At 38.7% G+C, this 20,791-nt stretch overlaps 1 protein-coding gene across 1 annotated transcript in view; it reads right to left on the reverse strand.

The window, feature by feature from the left end:
• ENPP3 (ectonucleotide pyrophosphatase/phosphodiesterase 3) overlaps positions 1 to 20,791 on the reverse strand; it is a 73,247-nt gene that overhangs the window by 47,404 nt on the left and 5,052 nt on the right. Inside the window, exons 3-6 of the mRNA XM_044248783.1 lie at positions 16,182 to 16,313; positions 14,057 to 14,182; positions 12,113 to 12,173; positions 7,072 to 7,169 (exon numbers count right to left, since the gene is read on the reverse strand). Coding sequence (XP_044104718.1) covers positions 7,072 to 7,169; positions 12,113 to 12,173; positions 14,057 to 14,182; positions 16,182 to 16,313 — 417 coding nt within the window. The remainder of the gene's footprint in view (positions 1 to 7,071; positions 7,170 to 12,112; positions 12,174 to 14,056; positions 14,183 to 16,181; positions 16,314 to 20,791) is intronic.

A 20,791-nucleotide genomic window follows, 5' to 3' on the forward strand; every position in this document is an offset into this window, starting at 1 on the left:
TTCTCTTCTTTTTCCCCCAACCATTTAAGAATGTAAAACAATTCTTACCATTTAACAGACCACACAGAAACAGAGTGGGCCACATTTTGTCCACGGGCCACAGCTTGCTGACCCCTCAGCTAAGTGTACCCTAAATTATATACTACCACCAGCTTTGTTTTTCCTGCTCCCCTCCTTCTGAACCAGATCATTAGGATGAGAATTTCTAGATCACATTTGCATCTCAGCTAATGGTTCTTAAATGACAATATCCAATAAGACAAAAGTCAACACAACTATCCAGGCAACTGAGAAGGATTTGACTTGTTTCAAGAGCATAAGCCCATGTCATGTAGTAACATTTACCAAATGAGCTAACTTTACTACTCATTATTTTTACTACAAGTTTCCATCGGATCACTACAGTTTCCTGTGATCTGTTTTCCACAAAGCATGGCGTCAATATTGCTTCCAAATGTTCTGTTGTTTTTGGTCTGTGCAATGACCCTGCTGAAGAAGGTCAGAACCATTACAACATTGCTGTTCCCTCAGCAACAGTGACTTGTGAGAAATTTCCCATACCCAAATCCTGTCAGCTCAAATTCTACAAGAAAACTTCACCATTATTGATTCTATATAGGTGAAAAAATAAAGCAATAATGATTACTGTAAAGCAAGGTACAGACTTAGCAGCTGGAAATAATGAATGTTTGCTCAAATAGCCTTGGAGCTGGTCCAATATGCAGTGTTCCCAATATGGAAATTTCGTATCAGGATGACCTCCTTCAGAACCTCCTTGGGCTACATATCAAGTTTACTAAATAGGACTGTGGTAGGAATGGAAGGGTAAGAGGAAGGTGAAGAAAAGGGAGCTCAATCAATCAATCCATCAATCTACATTTGTGGTTAGCATCCCAAGTGATTCTGATGTACCTAAGTTTGAGGTATGCCTTGCAATTTGATTCTTAAGTTTAATTAAAGATTAGAATAATCTTTTTCTTCTTTTTTTAGTCAATACTGCCTACAAATAAATCTAGACCTCAGAGAAAGGTACATGTATTATTGTTAGGAAGTCATATGGTAAGAAAATAAAATGAGACCCAATTGATTATACAATGAAAAGAATTTAAGTAGGGGGAAAAACATACAAAATAAACAGAAATACAAAGTCAGTTTCTGTTTCTATTTCCTTCAAACATGGGTAACATAATTAAACCCTTACATGCCTAAAGGCACGGAGTATAAAATAAAATATAAACTAAGCTACTGGTAATGGAAGGACATGACACCTCCCTCTTGAGAATGTCCCACATAGGCCACACCTGCTGACTCTCCAGGACTCAGACTACCATTTGGATCACTGGGCTTTGAACCAGAGCTGCTGTAGAACAGCTCACAGAAAGCAAAATCTTCTACAGCTGTTTCTTCTAGAACTTAACAATCTAAATTAAAGCTAAAAGAATAATTCTGGAAGGGCACACAATAAACCAATAATAGTCGCTTCTTTAGAGATAAACTAGAAATCAGGAAAGAGTTTTATTGTTTGTTGGCTGGTTGTTGTTTTTCTATTATATACATATTTTTCCCTACTATATACATTTTAATATTGTTTTTAGAAGTTTATCATTTGTATAATTTTTTCCTTAAAAAAACTTTTTAAAAAGGATGTACCAACCAAAAAAATCTGAAAATATAAATGGAATAAACACATACCCCCAGTAACTATAAACTGTAAGGAGCAGAAAACTAAATGGATGAGTAGGGGAACAGCTGACAGATGGAGCAAAAGCAATACTAGGATGGAAGTATATAGCAACAAACACCTACGTTAAAAAAGAACTTTTAAGTAAACAACCTTACTTTCTACCCCAAGGGACTAGGAAAAGAACAAAAGGAACCCAAGGTCAGCAGAAGGAAGGAGACAATAAAGATTACAGCAGACATAAGTAAAATAAAGAATAGAAAAATAATTTTAAAAATTTCAAAAACTAAATTTGGTTTTTTGAAAAGATAAAATTAATAAACCTTTAGCTAGACTACACCTTTCAAAAGAAAAAAGCCTAAGATTAGAAGACTTCGCTGCTGAATTTCGTCAAACATTTAAAGAAGAAATAATTTCAATCATTCTTAAACTCTTCCAAAACATTAAAAAAAAATACCCAAACTCATTTTACAAGGACGGTGTTACCCTGATTCAAAGCCAGACAAAGACACCATAAGGAAAGGAAACTACAGGAAAATACGTTTGAGGAACATAGATGCAAAAATCTTAATGTGATATATCACATTAATATAATACAGCATAAAAATCACATGATCATATCTCAACAGATGCAGAAAAGACATTTGTTAAAATTCAATACCCTTTCATGATAAAAACTCTCAACAAACTAGAAATGGAGGGATAATAAAGGCCATCTCTGGAAAGCCCACAGGTAACATCATACTCCACAATGAAAAACCAAGCTTTTCCAGTAAGATACTGGAGCCCTTTCATATACCACAAACAATAACTAACTCAAAATGAGCTAAAGACTCAAATATAAGGCCTGAAACTGTTAAAGTCTTAGAACAAAAGAGGAGGAAAGATTCATGACTTTGTTTTAGTAATGATTTCATGAATATGATACCAAGAGCACAAACAACAAAAGCAAAAATAGACTAGCAGGACTATATCAAACTAAAAAGCTTTTGTGCAACAGGGGAAACCATCAACAGAAACAACATATGGAATGGAAGAAAATATTTACAAATTGTGTATCTGATAAGGAATTGATTCCTAAAAAATATAATGAATTCTTACAACTCTAGAAAAAAAATAATAACCCACTTAAAAATGCACTAAGGATTTGAATAAACATTTCTCTGAAGAAGGCCTATAAATGACAAATACATAAGGAAAAGATGATCAGGGATGCCTAGGTGGCTCAGTTGGTTAAGCATCTGCTTTCATCTCAGGCCATGATCCTAGGTTCCTGGATCGAGTCCCACATTAGGCTCCTTGCACAGCAGGGAGCTTGCTTCTCCCTCTGCCTGCTGCTCCCCCTGCTTATGCACACTGTTTCTTTTTCTTTGACAAATAAATAAAGTATTTTTTTAAAAAGAGGTACAATGTCACTAAACATCATGAAAATGCAAATCAAAACCACAATGAGTTATCACTGCACACCTGTTAGGATGGCTATTATCAGAAACACAAAAGACGAGTATTGGCAAGGGCATGGAGAAATTGCAATTTTTAACTTTTATTTTATTTATGTCATGTCACCATAGAGTACATTATCAGTTTTTTATGTAGTGTTCCATTATTCATTGTTTGTGTATAATATCAGTGTTCCATGCAAACATGCCCTCCTTAATACCTTTCATTGCGCTAATCCATCCTTCAACCCCCTCCCCTCTAAAACCCTCAGTCTCTTTCCCAGAGTTCATAGTCTGTCATGGTTCATGTCCCCCTCTGATTTGTCCCCTTCATTTTTCCATTCCTTCTCCTAATGTTTCCATGCCATTTCTCATGTTCCACAAATAGGTGGAACCGTGTAATAATTTACTTTCTCTGCTTAACTTATTTCACTTAGCATAATCTTCTCCAGTCCCATGCATGCTGATGCAAAAGCTGGGTATTCATCCTTTCTGATGGCTGAGTAATATACGGACCACATTTTCTTTATCCATTCCTTTGTTGAAGGGCAACTCTGATCTTTCCACACTTTGGCTATTGTGGGCATTTCTGCTATGAACACTGGGGTGCATATGGCCCTTCTTTTCACTACATCTGTATCTTTGGGGTAAATACCCCAAAAATGCAATTGCTGGGTCATAGAGTAGCTCTATTTTTAATTTTTTGAGGAATCTCCACACTGTTTTCCGAAGTAGCCGCACCAACTTGCATTCCCACCAATAGCGTAGGAAGGTTCCCCTTTCTCCACATCCTCTCCAACATTTGTTGTTTCTTGCCTTGTCAATTTTTGCCTTTCTAACTGGTGTAAGGTGATATCTCAATGTAGTTTTGATTTGAAATTCCCTGGTGGCTAGAGATGATGAACAGTTTTTCATGTGTCTGTTAGACATTTGTAGGTCTTCTTTGGAGAAGTGTCTGTTCATATCTTCTGCCCATATTTTGACTTGTTATTTGTTTTTTGGGTGTGAAGTTTGAGAAGTTCTTTATAGAACTTGGATATTGGCCCCTTGTCTGTAGTGCCATTTGCAAATATCTTCACCCATTCTGTGGGTTGCCTGTTTGTTTTGTTGACTGTTTCCTTTGCTGTGCAGAAGTTTTTTTATTTTGATTAAGTCCCAAAAGTTCACTTTTGCCTTTGTTTCCTTTGCCTTTGGAGATGTGTTTTGAAAGAAGTTGCTGTGGCCGATGTCAAAGAGGCTAGGGCCTACATTCTCTAGGATTTTGATGGATTCCTGTCTCACATTGAAGTCTTTCATCCATTTCGAGTTTATCTTTGTGTATGATGTAAGCAAATGGTTAAGTTAAACCTCTGTATGCTGATGATGAGACTACAAAACAATACAGCCACTGTAGAAAACAGTATGAAGGTTTCTCAAATCATTAAAAATACAACTACACTATGATCCAGCAATCCTACTTCCAGATGTTTATCCAAAAGAACTGAGATCAAGATCTTGAAGAGCTATTAATACTCTCATGTTCAACATAACAGTATTCACAATAGCCAAGATGTAGAAACAATCCAAATATCCATCAACAGATAAATGCATTTTTAAGTGTAATATATAATAATGCATTTCAGCCTTAAAAAAAAAGAAGGAAATTCTACAACGTACAACCATATAGGTGAACCTTGAGGATATTAAAAAAAGACAAATATACGTGATTCCACTTACATGAGACATCTAAAAGATTCAAACTCATAGAAGCAAAGAATAGAAGGGTGGTTGCTATGGTCTGTGGGGAGGAGAAAGTGGTGAGTTGCTAATCAATAGGTATAAAACTTCATTTACGTGAGATGAATAAATTCTAGAGATCTGCTATAAAACACTGGGCCTATAGATAACAATATTGCATTCTGTATTTAAAAGTCTATTAAGTGGCTAGGTCTCATGTTAAGTGTTTTTACCAAAATAAATTTAAAAAGGAAGAGGAGGAGGGGTCAGACAGATAATGGCATCTGGAGAATGTGTTCTGTCGTTCATGAATTTTAAACTTGGTAACTTGGTAACTCTCATCTTTAAAACTCAGCAAATGTTGCCTGCTAACAGTCTTAGTCTATCCCCAGTTTCTCGCCCAACTTCCAGGAAACCTGACTTAAGCCAAATCACCTCTCTCTTACTTGACAGTTTCCTGTTCTTGGGCCTCACTCCTTTTTTTTCCTGCTCCCACCCACACAGACAAGACAAATGACCTTACCTGCTCACTGGAGTTGAGTCTGAGTCCTTTTAACCATCACAAATCTGACTCATGGTGCTGTGTGGTATTAGCTCATGTCAGTTTCCATGACCACTGTCACTGTCACCCAACCCAGGGGGCTTGATGGGTTACTGGAGATAGGGTACTAGAAGGTTCAAAGTGATGCCTGTTGTCACATACCTCACCTCAAGCCTACCATTTGCAGGAGGTACTAATCCTAAGTCTTATCACATCTACTCTCAATGAGGCCTCCTGAAAGCTAAAAGCCCATTTTGCCTTGGTAGGCCCAGTTAGTGATGTCTACACATTGAAAGGATCAAAATCTTGTCTGCGTGACTTAAAAAATACATATTAAACCTTAAAAGGAACACTCTCTATGGCCCAATATTTCACTGGTGTCACTTCCAACTCCAAGTGGGATGAGCAAATCAAGTAATTCTACTTCAAAAGGGGTTTGGCTAAATTCTCTTTGGATACAGAATTTGATATCCAGCTCATCAATGAAAATGCAGATAAGGAAATAAAAAGTGTGGGAAATATTAATTAACTTTCTTGGCCAAAGGAACTCAGCGTTTCAATGGCAAGCACTGAATTTGGAACCAGTTCTGTCAGAATCCCAAACGCTCCATGTTTTTGCTAAGGCTCTATCTCAGAGAGTGGAGAAAAGCTGAAGCAACAAAGCACCTTGTGTTAGAGGGGGAAGCAGTCCAAAATGGGATTTCAGAGCTGGAATCAACAGTAGAAATCATTAGCACTAACTCTCTCATTTTACAAGTGAGGATACTGAGACCCAGACAAGGGAATGGACTTACTCAGGCTCAAATAGTTATTTTTAATAATTTGTAGAAAAATAAAAAGAGACACCAGTAAAATTGTGATAAACTTTGAGACTCTTGGAAGCAAAAGATGGCAGGGCAGAAGGGGGAAAAAAAGAAAGAAGGGGTAGGGAAGCCTATAGACCCAGGAGCCAACCCTCTGGCCCTAACTGATACTTCTTAGCTCTGTGTCCTTAGGTACTTGATTTCTCTTTATTAATAACCTTATAACATCATATGAGGACCAACTTTCCTGAATAGAAGTGTAACATCCTGCTTAAGATGACAGTAAGACCAATAATCATAATAGTACCTTAAAGTCATTCAGTGTGTACTACATTTATGTTCTCACAGTAGTCCCAACAGGTAGGAAGTGGCCATTTTACAACTCAAGAGAATGGGCACCAGTAGGTGAGATAAGCCTGCCCATGCTCTCACAGCTAATAAGCAGTGGAGCCAGTTTCCAGGCAGTTTACTTCTGGAATCAGACACAGATACTGGACCTTTTGCCTTCTGGAACACTGGTACGTGCTGGCTCTGTTCTGCACTCAGGCTCCTTCAGGATCCTGTCCTTGCTGGTCACGCTGCTAAGACCCAGGACCCAAGTCTGACAAAGACCGCTTGCGAGACAGTGTATGTGAACAGATTTCCATAGGATGGAACTTACATTCAAATACAAAACAAATCACAATAAACAAAAAGGTGAACGGGTTACAAAAAAAGGAGGAGCCTAGAAGTATGAAAATAGTTACTGTGAGTGGTAAATTCCTCAGGATCTTCAGAGGAGCTGGGAGAAGCCAAATGACTAATAAGGAAGGTCATGAAGGAAGGTACCCATCTACAAATTGGCTAACTGTTGTCCTTACCCTCGTGTGCCTATGGTTGTGGAAGACTTACTCAGTTTATTAATATTAGGTATGAGCGTGTGCCATGTCTGCAAATATTCAGCTCTAAATCCATCCATGGAAAACAAAATAACTGGTGGTAGTTCAAATCTGAAAATGGAAAACAAAATATTAGTCTATTATTTTGATTGTAAAAAAAAATTAAAGACACTTTGCTGTACTACTTACAATTCTCTAAATTAGAAAATGCTTAGAAAGTACGGTAAGAAAACAAACCTGGGTCAATTTTTTTCTTTTTCTTTTTAAAAACTGTGATCTCTTGGGGCACCCGCGTGGCTCAGTTGGTTAAGTGGCTGCCTTTAGCTCAGATCGTGATCCCCAGAGTCCCAGGATTAAACCCCACATGGGGATCCCCTGCTCAACGGAAAAGTTTGCTTCTCCCTCTGACCCGCCCCTCATCTCGGGCTCTCGCACTCTCTCTCAAATAAATCTTTAAAAACAATTTAGAAATAAAAATTGTTATCTCCCTTAAGCATCAGTTCTTCCAGTGTGTAAGGAACCTCTAATTAGCTGCTAGTAATGACAGCAGGTCAGTAATCCCTTAGCTTCAGTCTTTAGCATCTACTGAACCCTAAGCAGTTACTTGAACTCTCATTAACGCTGTCCTGACCTGACCCACTCACCTCATACTTCGGAATCACTACCACAGAACATTAGTATCATTGCGTTGCCTCAAATACATTTGGTATTTTACAGTGGTAAGTATACATGGAGCTTATTAATTGCAATTTTTCAACAGAGGTCAAGATCATGCGAGCAGAACATTAATAAAACATGCCCAGAGATGGGGCTGTTAACCTCAGACCTTTCACAGACTTGAGTTTGCTAAAGAGTCAAGAGTTATGATTACTGAATTCAAGGTTCAAACTCAAAATCTGTTGAGGTTCTAATTTTATTGTATTTCGGATATAAGTATGATATGAAATTTAGGAACTCTACAGCTTATGAGGTCATTATTTTAAAGTGCTACGCTTTTGATTCTCTATCTAATATCCCACTAGATTAGTATTAACATCAAAAGCATTACAATCTTTTTTTTAATAACCACATTTAAGCTAAAGTGATGGAAGGTTAGCTCTTAGGATATAGCCAGAGGTTATTTTTTTTTCACTTTTAAAATTTTACTTGTAAATAATTTATATACAGACACACCCACACACACATTTCACAGATGTATAGTTTGATAAATGTTTCCTAATTTCCTAACTGAACTCCACTGTGAACTTTATCACCCAAATCAAGAAACAGAATACCAGCACCCTAGAATCCTCTCCTCGGGCTCCTTTCCACTTAATAGCTTCTGCAAACCACACCCCCACCAAGGGTGAGCAGAACCTTGACCTCAAACAAACAGATTTATATTTACATGCACATGGGATAATATAGAATGTATCCTGGCATGACTGACTTTTTTTTTTTTACTGAACATTATGTTTGAGATTAATTCATACTGTTACATGGAGCTGTAGATCATTCATTCTCATGGCTGTCTTGTATTCCAGTGAATGAATAAACCACAACTTAAGTCATCCTACTGTTGCTGGACATTTAGGTAATTTCCACTTTGGAGCTATTAGGAATAGAAGCTATAAACACCAACATTTGTTTTAAATTCCAAATACACTGCATGCAACTGATAATGTGAGGTTCATATTTCACTTTAGATGTGAATTTTAAATTTTTATACAGTGGGGGTTGGGTGATGGACATTGGTGAGGGTGAGTGCTGGGTGTTACAGACCTGTCCCTTTGAAACAAATAAAACATTATATTATAATTTAAAATTTTTTAAATTAAAAACAAATTTTTAAACAAAAACACACTTTTCCAAGAAACTTGATTGGAATTGTCCTTAAAAATTCTGACAAATATCCAATATTATTATGGAGAAAATTCTGAATGCTAATATAAACTATTTCTTTAAAGATTTATTTATTTTAGAGAAAGATTGAAAGAGTGCAAGTGAATAGGGGGAGGGGCAGAGGGAAAGAGAAAGAGAGAGAGAGAAACCAAAACAGACTTCCTGCTGAGCATAGAGCCTGATGTGGGGCTCACCCACTATCCATGACATTATGACCTGAACTGAAATCAAGAGTCTGGCACTCAACTGACTGAGCTACCTGGAAGCCCCTAATACAAACTATTAATATGAAAAATAATTTCTATGTTTTTCAAGGTGCTAAGTAAAGCTAGAAAAATATCACCCTGGCCATCTAATTCCACATTGTAAGAGAAACTGAGAAGAGTCTGGAGGACAGGTCTATATAGTTTCCCAGAATACACATTTACTGTAGAGTAATTCATTTAACAAATATTTGAGTCAGACATTATACTAGGTATAGAAAATAAAGGCATGAATGGATTACAGCCCTAACCTAGGGGATGAAATTGAGACGTAAACAGGAGTGGTTAAGGGTTAGATTTGATTACACAATGCTCCTCAACTACATAGGGCATGTCAGATTTGATCTTTGTAAGGTAAGAACAGACACATGAACTTGGCCCTAAAGAACGAATAGAAATAGTATGAAAAGAGAATGGGACCAATGTGTTAATCAGAAAAAAAATATGCTGTGCAGAAGCCCATGTGAGAGATATGGTACACACACGCAATAACATTTATGAGTCTCAAAATCACTGGATTAAGAAAAACAACACAAGGGAACATATGGGATGATTTCCATTTATATGAAATTCTAGAACAGGAATCTATGGTGACAGATGTTAGTACATGACGCATCTTTCTGGGGTGATGAAAATATTCCTTAATCTCTGGGTTATATGGGTTTCTGGATTTCCAAATCTTATTATACTGTAAACATAAATGTGAACCTTCAGGAATCTATGGTGACAGATATTAGTACATGACGCATCTTTCTGGGGTGATGAAAATATTCCTTATCTTGAAAATATTCATTATCTTGGAAAATATTCCTTTATATCTGGGTTATATGGGTTTCTGGATTTCCAAATCTTATTATACTGTAAACATAAATGTGAACCTTTCAATATATGCAGATTATATCTCAAAACAAAATGGGAAATTAAAGATTGTTTTAACTACAATATATAGAAAACTGATCAAGAAATTCAAGCAGTGGGACGCCTGGGTGGCTCAGTTGGTTGGACGACAGCCTCCGGCTCAGGGCGTGATCCTGGAGTCCCGGGATCGAGTCCCACATCAGGCTCCCAGCTCCATGGGGAGTCTGCTTCGCTCTCTGACCTTCTCCTCGCTCATGCTCTCTCTCACTCAAATAAATAAATAAAATCTTTAAAAAAAAAAAAAGAAATTCAAGCAGTGCAGAGGCGCCTGGGTGGGTCAGTAGGTTGGTTAAGCCTGTCTTCAGCTCAGGTCATGATCTCAGGATCCTAGGATCGAGTCCCGCATCGCGCTCTCTGCTCGGCGGGGAACCTGCTTCCCTCCTCTCTCTCTGCCTGCCTCTCTGCCTACTTGTGATCGCTCTCCCTCTGTGTCAAATAAATAAATAAAGTCTTTTTTTTTTTAAAGGTTTTATTTATTTATTTGACAGCGGAAGAGAGATCACAAGTAGGCAGAGAGGCAGGCAGAGAGAGAGGAGGAAAGCAGGCTCCCCGCCGAACAGAGAGCCGGACGTGGGGCTCGATCCCAGGACCCTGGAATCATGACCTGAGCTGAAGGCAGAGGCTTAACCCACTGAGCCACCCAGGCGCTCCAATAAATAAAGTCTTTAAAAAAGAAGAAATTGAAATAGTGCATTACAATATGCATTAGAAATACTTATTTTTCATAAATTCATTAGCATAGGGCTGTTAAAACTTTTATATTCATAAATATGCCATCAAAATAACCTTGCAGCTTAAAAACAAGATCAGACATCTAAGGGATCAAGATGTTGACTTCTCACATGAAATCTTCTGAACTTGGTGTTATGATTATGATAATGATTTTTACAGCTACTAATACTATTTTTACAGAGGAAGCTCAGAAAATTGACTAGAGCAAAGATACTCAAATATCCATTTTATTTTAATTCTTTTGCTCTTCCACCCAGAAGCCACTGAACAGGGCAGCTGGATCTGGGGATTGGGAAACCAAAGTCACATGGTACAAAAACAGACAGTATCCCCACACATTCTTTAAATAAAATAATACTATCTAAAAATGACTCCACCAATACTTTCTGTCACCAGATATTCCATTTTTCTTTATCTCACCATCTTCCTTCCCCTCCTTGGGCCAAAAGAATGAAGTTGGTAAAGGGCAGAAGGGGCAACTGGACAGGAAATCCACCCTGACTGAGAGATGATGTGGGGCATGTTTCCAGAACTGGGAAAAGTCCAGCAGCAGCCATTATAAATATGTGGAGGAGATGTGCGGGAGGGTTGCCTCATGCGTTCCTTACTCATGTACAAGTGATAAAGTCCTTATCCACTTTCCCTTGTGAGGCCTTCAATGGACAAACTTTCCTTTTCCTCAGTGAATATCAGTTCAAAGTTCCAGGATGTCAATAGGAAAGATTCTGCATGGAATAATTCAGATCTAAATCCTAATCTTGATCAGAGGACCTTGAGAATGTTAGTATTTAATACTTCACCTATTTTTAAGTCATTTTTATAAGACATGAATGTAAAAAATTAATTAAAATTGCTTTTGTAAACAATCATGTGAACAAAAGTCCAAGTTTGAAGCCACTAGGAGTCCTAATAGTTGATTAGGTGTATTGGCTTTTTTGGTTTTGTTTTGTTTTTTAAAGATTTTATTTATTTATGAAAAAAAGAAAAGATTTTATTTATTTATGTGTGAGAGAGAGAGACAGAGGATGAAAGGGGAGAAAGTCAGAGAGAGAAGCAGACTCCCTGCTGAGCAGGGAGCCCAACATGGGACTCGATCCTGGGACTCTAGGATCACGACCCGAGTTGAAGGCAGTGCTAACCAACTGAGTCACCCAGGTGCCCATGTGTATTGTTTTAAAATATAAATAAAGTGGAGGAAACGTAGCTGCTTCTCAGCTACATTCCATGTTAAAGGAAGATTAAAAACCCCCATATTCTCACCCTTCTGGACACTGAGACTGTTGGGCTGTGCCACACTCTTCTTTCACCCATGAGGTTTCTCCTGAAAAACAAAATTGAAATCTTTAGACAGGTGCACCATAGAAAAGAGAAGAGAAACAAATGTGCCATGAACTTGATCTTTCCAAACTACTTCAATCTTGTTATTCCAATGACTAAATTCTTCTAGAACATGTTAAGTGCCATTTCACATGTTGAAAATATCAGTGTGTCCAGAGATTTGCACAGATTGAATACCCAGAAGCTCATCTTTACCAAGAAAAACAAAGGGGATTCTTTTAGCTGGAAAGGGACAATTAGAAAAAAATGACATTAATAAATATAGATATACCACCTAAAGAATAGAGAAAAGAAATCATGGCAGTGTTGGGGGGCACAGAAGCAGCCAATGAGAGTAACTGATTTAAACTGGGAAAAATTGAACCAAGAAATTTTTAAGATCTTAACTAAAAAATTTTTACTTCAATGTTTCTGATTATAGAACATTCCAGCTAACCAATGAAGTAGAAATGATTGAGTATAAATATTATCACTTGTATCCCTTGATAGATACAGGCAATTATCATCAATGGCTAACATCCCAGAAAAAGCAACAAGCAGAAAAGATGTCAGAACAGAAGTAATACCACCATCTATGGTGTATACTTGCAAAATAAATAAACACATTTCCTTTTTTTTTTTTAAAGATTTTATTTATTATTTATTTGACAGAAAGAGATCACAAGTAGGCAGAGAGGCAGGCAGAGAAAGAGAAAGGGAAGCAGACTCCCTGTTGAACTGAGAGCCCGATGCGGGGCTCGATCCCAGGACCCTGGAATCATGACCTGAGCCAAAGTCAGAGGCTTTAACCCACTGAGCCACCTAGGCACCCCTAAATAGATACATTTCTATTAAATTTCAGCGATGTTATGCAATGAATCCACTGGGAGAATTTACCATATGACTCAAGGATCAGGCTTGATATAAAAACTTAGAAGAGTTATATATTTGAGGTAGAAAGTGGGAAAATAGAGTGGTCAGAGGCAGTGTGGTCAGTGACCTTATAGAATTAAGCAAACAAGAAAGCACCCTCATGAATTTAGCAGAATTTTTAATGATGCACTATTAAATGTCAAACAATAATTACTTGGAAAAGAAGTTACCATTTCAGGCATCTATTTTTCCTTTTTGATAGCTCTTTTTAGTTGCTTTTCAAATATATTTTGTAATAAAAATTGACTCATCCATTAGTGTAAAATCTATTTTCTACTAAAATGTTATAGTTAATGTTTCTTCTATAACATTTTCTTCCTATTCGAGAAAAATCAGAATTCAACCTAATCTCATTCTTTTGGTCTAGAAATATTAAAAGTATAAGTTACTTACTTTTATTGGTTGTGGCATTATGAAAAAGGGTTGTTAACTTGAAGCAATTTTGTTGCTGTGTGTTTATGTGCACTTTTTATAAATTTCATTACATGTTCCGAGGGTAATTTAAAAATATATATATATCTGCATTATGCCACTTAGAGTTGGAACCAGGAGTTGAATAATCTGCATTAACTCTCCAAAGGTCCCTAATCAGTCATTTGATCACTCAGGACACAGTCATCGGAACAGTAACATTGGTTTAACGGACTGCTAGATGGGCCAGATAACCTCTTTCATCAACTCTGCCATCTGTTATCTCAAACCACAGATATTTCTAGCAGCGTTACTACTGGACTTGAGAAGACCTTGCTTTACCAATGAATATGGAACTTTTATCTTTCTCTTCTTTTCTATAGTATCTATGCTATGAGCTCCCTCTCTGTATAGTGAACAAGCCACATTTTTTGCCATAGTAAACATGTTGTCTCCGACTTGACTCAATTTATGCAGCCTGGGTCAGCCAGCTCTGGGGTCAATGAACACACAGGGGCAAACAGGTCAACCTTCTCTGCTTACCTTGGCAGACACTCTTGTAGTCAGCACAGCAGTCTTTCCTCTGCAGACAGTCATCCGAACAAGAGCAGAGGCTGGACTCTAATCTGGTCTCCCCACAACGGAATCTATTGCATGTCCATATTCGAGCTGGAAAAGCACACCAATTCAGTTCCCAGCATTTAACTTAAATACTTCAGTATCCAACAGCAAACGTAAATTCCATGCATCTATCCCTGGACTGTGGTAAGGTCAAATTCTTGGCTTCTCTGCATGAATAAATGAAAATAGGTAATACAAACAAGGGGGCAATGCGTCCCTTGTCTTCATTTGGCATGAGCAGCAGAGAGAAAGGCAGTTTTATAAGCTACAGCCCTGGTCTGCCTGGCAGGTACATCTCTGAGTTTGGAGAGACTCTGAACCCTGGATCTATTCCCACCCAAAAGTAGGAGCTCCCGGTGGAGATGACCCACTAGGGATGGGTGCCAACCAAGAGCAGTTTTGTTTAAAGACAGGCAGCAAGGAAGAGGCAGTGCAACAGAAGTAACAGGAAGAGGGTGAGGTCTGTAAGAAAGTAGGCAGGTCAGGGCACCTCCCAGCTGAGGGTGACAGAGGGCAAGATGAGTCTCCACCAGGCCTTTGCTGCTCTCCCAGGCTACATGCTCAGTATGAGATCAGTGTAAACAAAAATCAGTGCTAAAAACAGCAAGAGGCTGTCCCCATGGCTGTTTCCTAGCACCGTCTGCTGGGAATCAGTGTCTAAAATCAAAATCAGTCCTGGGCTTAGACAAATGCATCAGACCGGTGACTGCTGTGTGCTTTTGTCTTGCATAGAGGTCTTCGTTGTCCATTATGTATCATTTACTTAGAAAGGATTTGGGGAGATTAAGTAAAGGGAATCTTTTTTATACTAAGTTATAATAAGGGATCTTATTTATACTAAGTTATCCCTTCCCCCTTGCCCTTTCCAGAAAATATAATGTAAAAAGCTCTACTATTCTAATCTTTATTCTATGAACCACTAGCCAACCCCCTACACACATGCCTTCACTGATTTCTTAAAAAATTAAAACATTGAGAACTCTCTCTTCTACCCAGAGAACAGCGTTTCTCAAGTCGTGTTCTGTGGAGTGCTGGCATCAGAATCACCAAGGATCACCAACTTTCCAAGTAAGCCTTACGCACCCTGAAACCTGAGAACCACTGCCCATGAAACTATTAAGATGATTAGCTTGAGCCATAGTGAAACTGTATTGAGACATGTACTTCCGGCAACACATATGGCATTTTGTCTCCTGGAGACCATTAGTCCTCAACCTTGGTCAAATCAAGTGTGAACTCTGGTTAGTACTGCAGAAGGGGAAACGATAATCCTGTACACAAGTTGTTATGGGCTGAATAGTGTCCTCTCAAAATGCTGGAGTGCTAGCCCACACTGCCATGGATGTGACTTTGCCTAGGAAAAGATCTTTGTTAGGGCGCCTGAGTGGTTCAGTGGGTTATGGGTCTGCCTTTGGCTCAGGTCATGATCTCAGGGTCCTGGGATCAAGCCCCGTATCGGGCAGCCTGCTCAACATGGAACCTGCTTCTCCCTTTTCCTCTGCTGCTCCCCCAGCTTGTGCTCTACATGTCAAATATATAAATAAAATGTTTTTTTAAAAAAAAAAAAAGATCTTTGTAGATACTCAAGTTCATATAAGGTCATTACAATGGTCCCTATCCAGTGCAACTGGTATTCTTATAAAAAGGGGAAATTTGGACATGCGCGTGCGCACACACACACACACACACACACAGGGGAGACTGTGAAGACACAACAGAACTCTGTGAAGACAAAGGCAAAGTTTGGGGTTATGCTGCCAAAAGTCAATGACCGCCAATGACTTATAACCCACCAGAAGTTAAAAGAAGGGCAAGGAATGGCTCTCCCTCGTAGCCCTTAGGAAGAACCAACCCTGATGCAACTTGCATCTTGGATTTCTAGCCTCTAGAACTGAGAAAAAGAATTTCTGTTGTTTAAGCCCCCCCCAGATTCTGTGTTATGGCAACCCTAGTAAACCAAAACACAAGATGTGTGGGGAGCACTTAGACATGCGTTAATGACAGCACAACCAACATGCTAGAGTGAACTTATCCTCAGAACCCATACTTGATTCCACACAGGTGTCTTCAAAATCCCAGCAGCAGTCGCCTCTCTGTTTGCATTCTGTATCACACCGGCAGTTCTCCAGTCCTCTGAATGAAGAATCGAAGCATTTCTTCCTGCAACTGCCTGTAGGAGCTGAGGAAATAAGGAAAACAGTGCTTAGAAGTGATCTGAGGGGCACCTGAGTGGCTCAGTCAGTTGACCACCCAACTCTTGATTGTGGCTTAGGTCATGATCTCAGGGTTGTAAGATCAAACTCCTATCAGGCTCTGTGCTCAGAAGGGAGTCTGCTTGAGATTCTCTCCCTTGCCCTCTTCCCCTCCTTCCATGCTCTCTATCAAATAAATAAAATCTTAAAAAAAAATACAAAAAAAAACCAAGTTATCTGATGTCTTGGAGCTGGATGGTAGAAGTACACAGAAGATATACCTTGTGCAAACTAGGTCAGACAAATAGACATTTTTTAATTGTGATGTATGATTCATCAGTGCAAAGTGATAAATAGTAGGTGATTTTTCCACAGGACTCTAGAGAGTACCCAGACTCAGAATACCAGGCACCATTAGGTGAAGGTAGGAGAGATAGGCAGAGGCTTAATAAAGTGAAACTGACTTAAAGTATGGAGATGGAGCAGCAGTGATCCACCCCACCTCTCACTTGATAGAAGGCTTATAATCTGGAAGAATTTAGGAAAAGTAGCTTTCACCACAGAGGCAGACATAGAGAATAGCTAGGATGAGAAAAGATGAACACGTCATACTCACAAATGTGAACAAATGGTTATCAGACATTTGCGGATAGCAAAACACAATCCAACATGAAAACGAAGACCAAAACAAAAAAGAAAACTTGACTGAAAAGGAAACAATTTAAGGAACAGAAGAGTTAAACACACACACACACACACACACACACACACACAGCTAATAGTGAGATCTTCAGAAAAGACAATATTGTATCCATGAAATGAGAAAGCTATAATTTCAAAAAGAGTAATAATGTTCAGGGTACTCTCTTCAAAATAAAAACATGAAAGCAGTAATGAAAAATTCAACAGAGGGGTGTGGTAGGCAGAATGACGGTTTCAGAGAAGATTTACACCCTAATCCCCAAGACTGAATATGCTACATTGTTTCACATGGCAAAGAGTTACTGCAGATACAATCAAGGCTGCTACATAGTTGACCTTTAAAAGGAAGGTAGTACCTAAAAGTGAAAACAGAGAAAATAAAAATGGTATTATTAAAGAACTCATACTATAAAATTTCCCAGAACTGAAAAGTATAAATTATTACATCAACATTCCCAGGCCAAAACTCACACGAAGGGGTCAGAACAATAGGTATAAAGAGATCTTGAAGGTTCCCAGAGAGAGATCATGAGCAATCTACCAAAGATCACAAGTCAGAATAGCATCACATTTCTTGAAAGCAACACTGAAAACCAGAAGATGGGAAAGCAATGTCTTCGTATTTCTAGAGGAAATTCATGTTCATCTCAGAATTCAGTATCTAGCCAAACTATCAAGTGTTAGGTTAGGATGATGAAAATGTCTTTAGATAGATAAGAACTCAAGTTGTATCTTTTATCAAAGATATATCCTATTTTAAGAAGCTATTAAAAGATGTTCTTCAGCAAAATGAGGAAGTAAAACAAAGAGATCCAAAAAATAATGAGATCCAACACAATGGAGGGTCTAAGGAAACACCAAACAAACCAAGAGAGCAACCAACACAGATTGGAGCAGCAGGGCAGAGAAATAAAAGTTAAAGTAAAAGATTCACTCTATAACTACGTTCACATTACCAAAAATGAGAGAGCCAGATAATGCCAAGGGCTGCTGGAGATCCATGGTAAAGACAGAGAATAAGCAGCCATTCCAGAAAGCAAACTGGGGCTACTCACCCAAGTTAAAATACAGACCCTAGGACCTGGGAGTCTATTCCTGGGTAGATGACAGATGATGCAGCAATCTCACACAGGTCCATAAGGGAAGCTGCAGGATGGATGTGATGTAAAGGAACTAAAATCAACCTGGGTATCCAGCACTGGGGGGCGGGGGGTGGGTGCTGCACATAGGTCAAATAGTCTATTGCTATACATGCTAAAAAGTACTATGTAGTTGGGATGCCTGGGTGGCTCAGCTGGTTAAGCGTCAGCTTTCGGCTCAAGTCACAATCCCAGAGTGTAGGATTGAGTCCCAATCAGGGCCCTTGCTTGGCAGGAAGCCTGCTTCTCCCTCTGCCTGCTGCTCCCCCACTTGTGCTCGCTCTCTGACAAATAAGTAAATAAAATCTTTTTTTTTTTTTAAAGCTCTACTCAAGTAGTAGACAGATGCCAAAGAATAGAAGAATACATAACAATTTAGATGGATCTTAAGAAACATTCAATGAAGAGGTAACCCAAAAAAAGTTTATATACCATTTGTACATAAGACCTTTACATTTTTATATTCACTGTCCTACTTTGAAACATTTCCTGCACATGGCTTCCAGGACACAGCAATCACCTGGCTTTCCTCCCACATCCCTAACCAATTCTTCTTAGAATTCATCCATGCTGCACCCCCAACCACATCCTCCCTATTTTTAAGGTTAGTGTGTTCCCCAGTCACGTTGCTTTAATTCCACATATGATGCTGATAACTGCCACACTGCATGTCCATACAGGACCTCCATTCAAAGCCAACCTCCTATGTCCAACTACCTTCTGGCCTTCACCTGCATACCTAGTAGGTATTTCAAACTTAACATGTCCAAAACAGAGTTCCTGATTATTCTCCCCAAATTAGCTTCCTCTGTAGTGTTCCCCATCTCAATTTTGGGAATTCTGTATTTCCAGATGTTCATACCAAAAATCTTGAAGTCATTCTTGACTTCTCTCTTTCTCCATATCCATTCTGCGGATAACATCTGTCTACCACATCCAAAGATATCCAGGATCCAAATACTTCTCACAGTTACAATGTTACCACCCTAGTTCAAGATATAGAGCTTGTGTGGGTTATTGCAATAATTCCCTAACTGGAGTCTCCACATCTCCTGATCTCACTCTGCCATTTACTCCTAACACAGCAGCCTAAGTGCCTGTGTGAAAAAGCAAACCACCGCATGTCACTTCTCTGCTCAAAACTCCAATCACTTCCCATCACTCTCAGAATGAAAGCCTACGGCCAGAATGGACCTGACAACCTCACTGGCTTGGCTTCTCTTCCGTCCTTTGGTTGATCTCATTTTATGACTACCCTCCTTCTTGTCCTCTTAGTTCCAACTCACCAACCTTGTTATTCTTTAAATGAACTTGCCAGGCAAGATCCTGCCTTAGGCCTTTGCCCTTGTTCTTTCCTCCTGCCTGGAATGTTCTTCCCACAAATATCTCTATATCTTCCTCACTTTAGCTCTTTACAAAAGTCATTTCACATACATCCCCCATCCCACCCTAACTCCATATTTTATAATCTTTTCAGTTTTACTTATCCCTTAGCACTTTCCTTATCATATTATATATATATTTAGGTTATATATATTTTTAGTGTCTGTCTTCCTGCAGGACTGTAAACTCTCAGATGGATGTGCCCATTTTCTTCGCCACTGTATTCCCAGTAATTAAATTGTACCTAGCATACAGTCAGTGCCCAATTGTTAAAGAGTAAGTAAAAAGGACGTGCACATAAATTAATTTGTAAGAACACATAAAAACTCAAACCAGAAAAATAGCTTAAAAACTCACACTAGGAAAAACATACTACACTTACAAAAAGTGGGTTAATTGGAGTGGAGAATGGTGAAAATGGTCTGGGTTGGGGATTAAGAATCAGTTATGGAAGAATGAGGGATGACTATTTCAAGGAAGCTGGCAAAGGAGGGGCTGGAGTTAAGTCCCAAGGCCCTGGGTGGGAAGGGGCGATGCCACACAAAGGCTGGTAACCTGAGATAAAAGGACAAGAATAGGGAGCAGTGACACTGGGAAGCCAGCCAGTAGGTGTACTAAAGTAAAGAAGGGAGAGAAAGAGCCAAAATAATCAGAGATTTTATTCAGAGATTACTATATTCCTCTTCCAATTAATTTACATGATTTATGGGTAAGACAACCAAGAAGTGATACATTCCTGTACACACGAACATCAGAATAATATAGCAAAGTGGCCCACCTACATGTGTCAGGTCTAGGACTGGTACTGTAGTTCCAAAACCCTACAGCCAAATGACCCCAAAAAAGACAGCAATTTTCCAGGTAAGGCCCACCTTTCCAGTTCCACCGTGTTCCCATGTTATGTATGCCACGGGTACTGAGTGTTAATTCTTAAGTGAAAACATACCTGGAAACGTGTCTATTAATCTCACCAAGAGTCTCCCTAAACAAATAAGCAATAAGACCTTCCCCAAGAAAGTCAAACCAGAACTTAATCAACCAAATTAAAAAGGAGAGTAAATTACCCAACATTTGACCTCATACCTCCCCTTTGTAAAAGTACCAAAATGATACATTACAAGATTTAGAAAATGCTTTCCGTACAGTCGCTTATAAATGGTTTATGTACTGTTCATACTGATCAGATATGGCAAAAGAGATTATGCTTTGATAGGTTGGGACCTCTATCTCCTATTTTTTTC

The sequence above is a fragment of the Neovison vison genome, chromosome 1 (genome assembly GCF_020171115.1).
Source record: "Neovison vison isolate M4711 chromosome 1, ASM_NN_V1, whole genome shotgun sequence".
NCBI lineage: Eukaryota > Metazoa > Chordata > Mammalia > Carnivora > Mustelidae > Neogale > Neogale vison.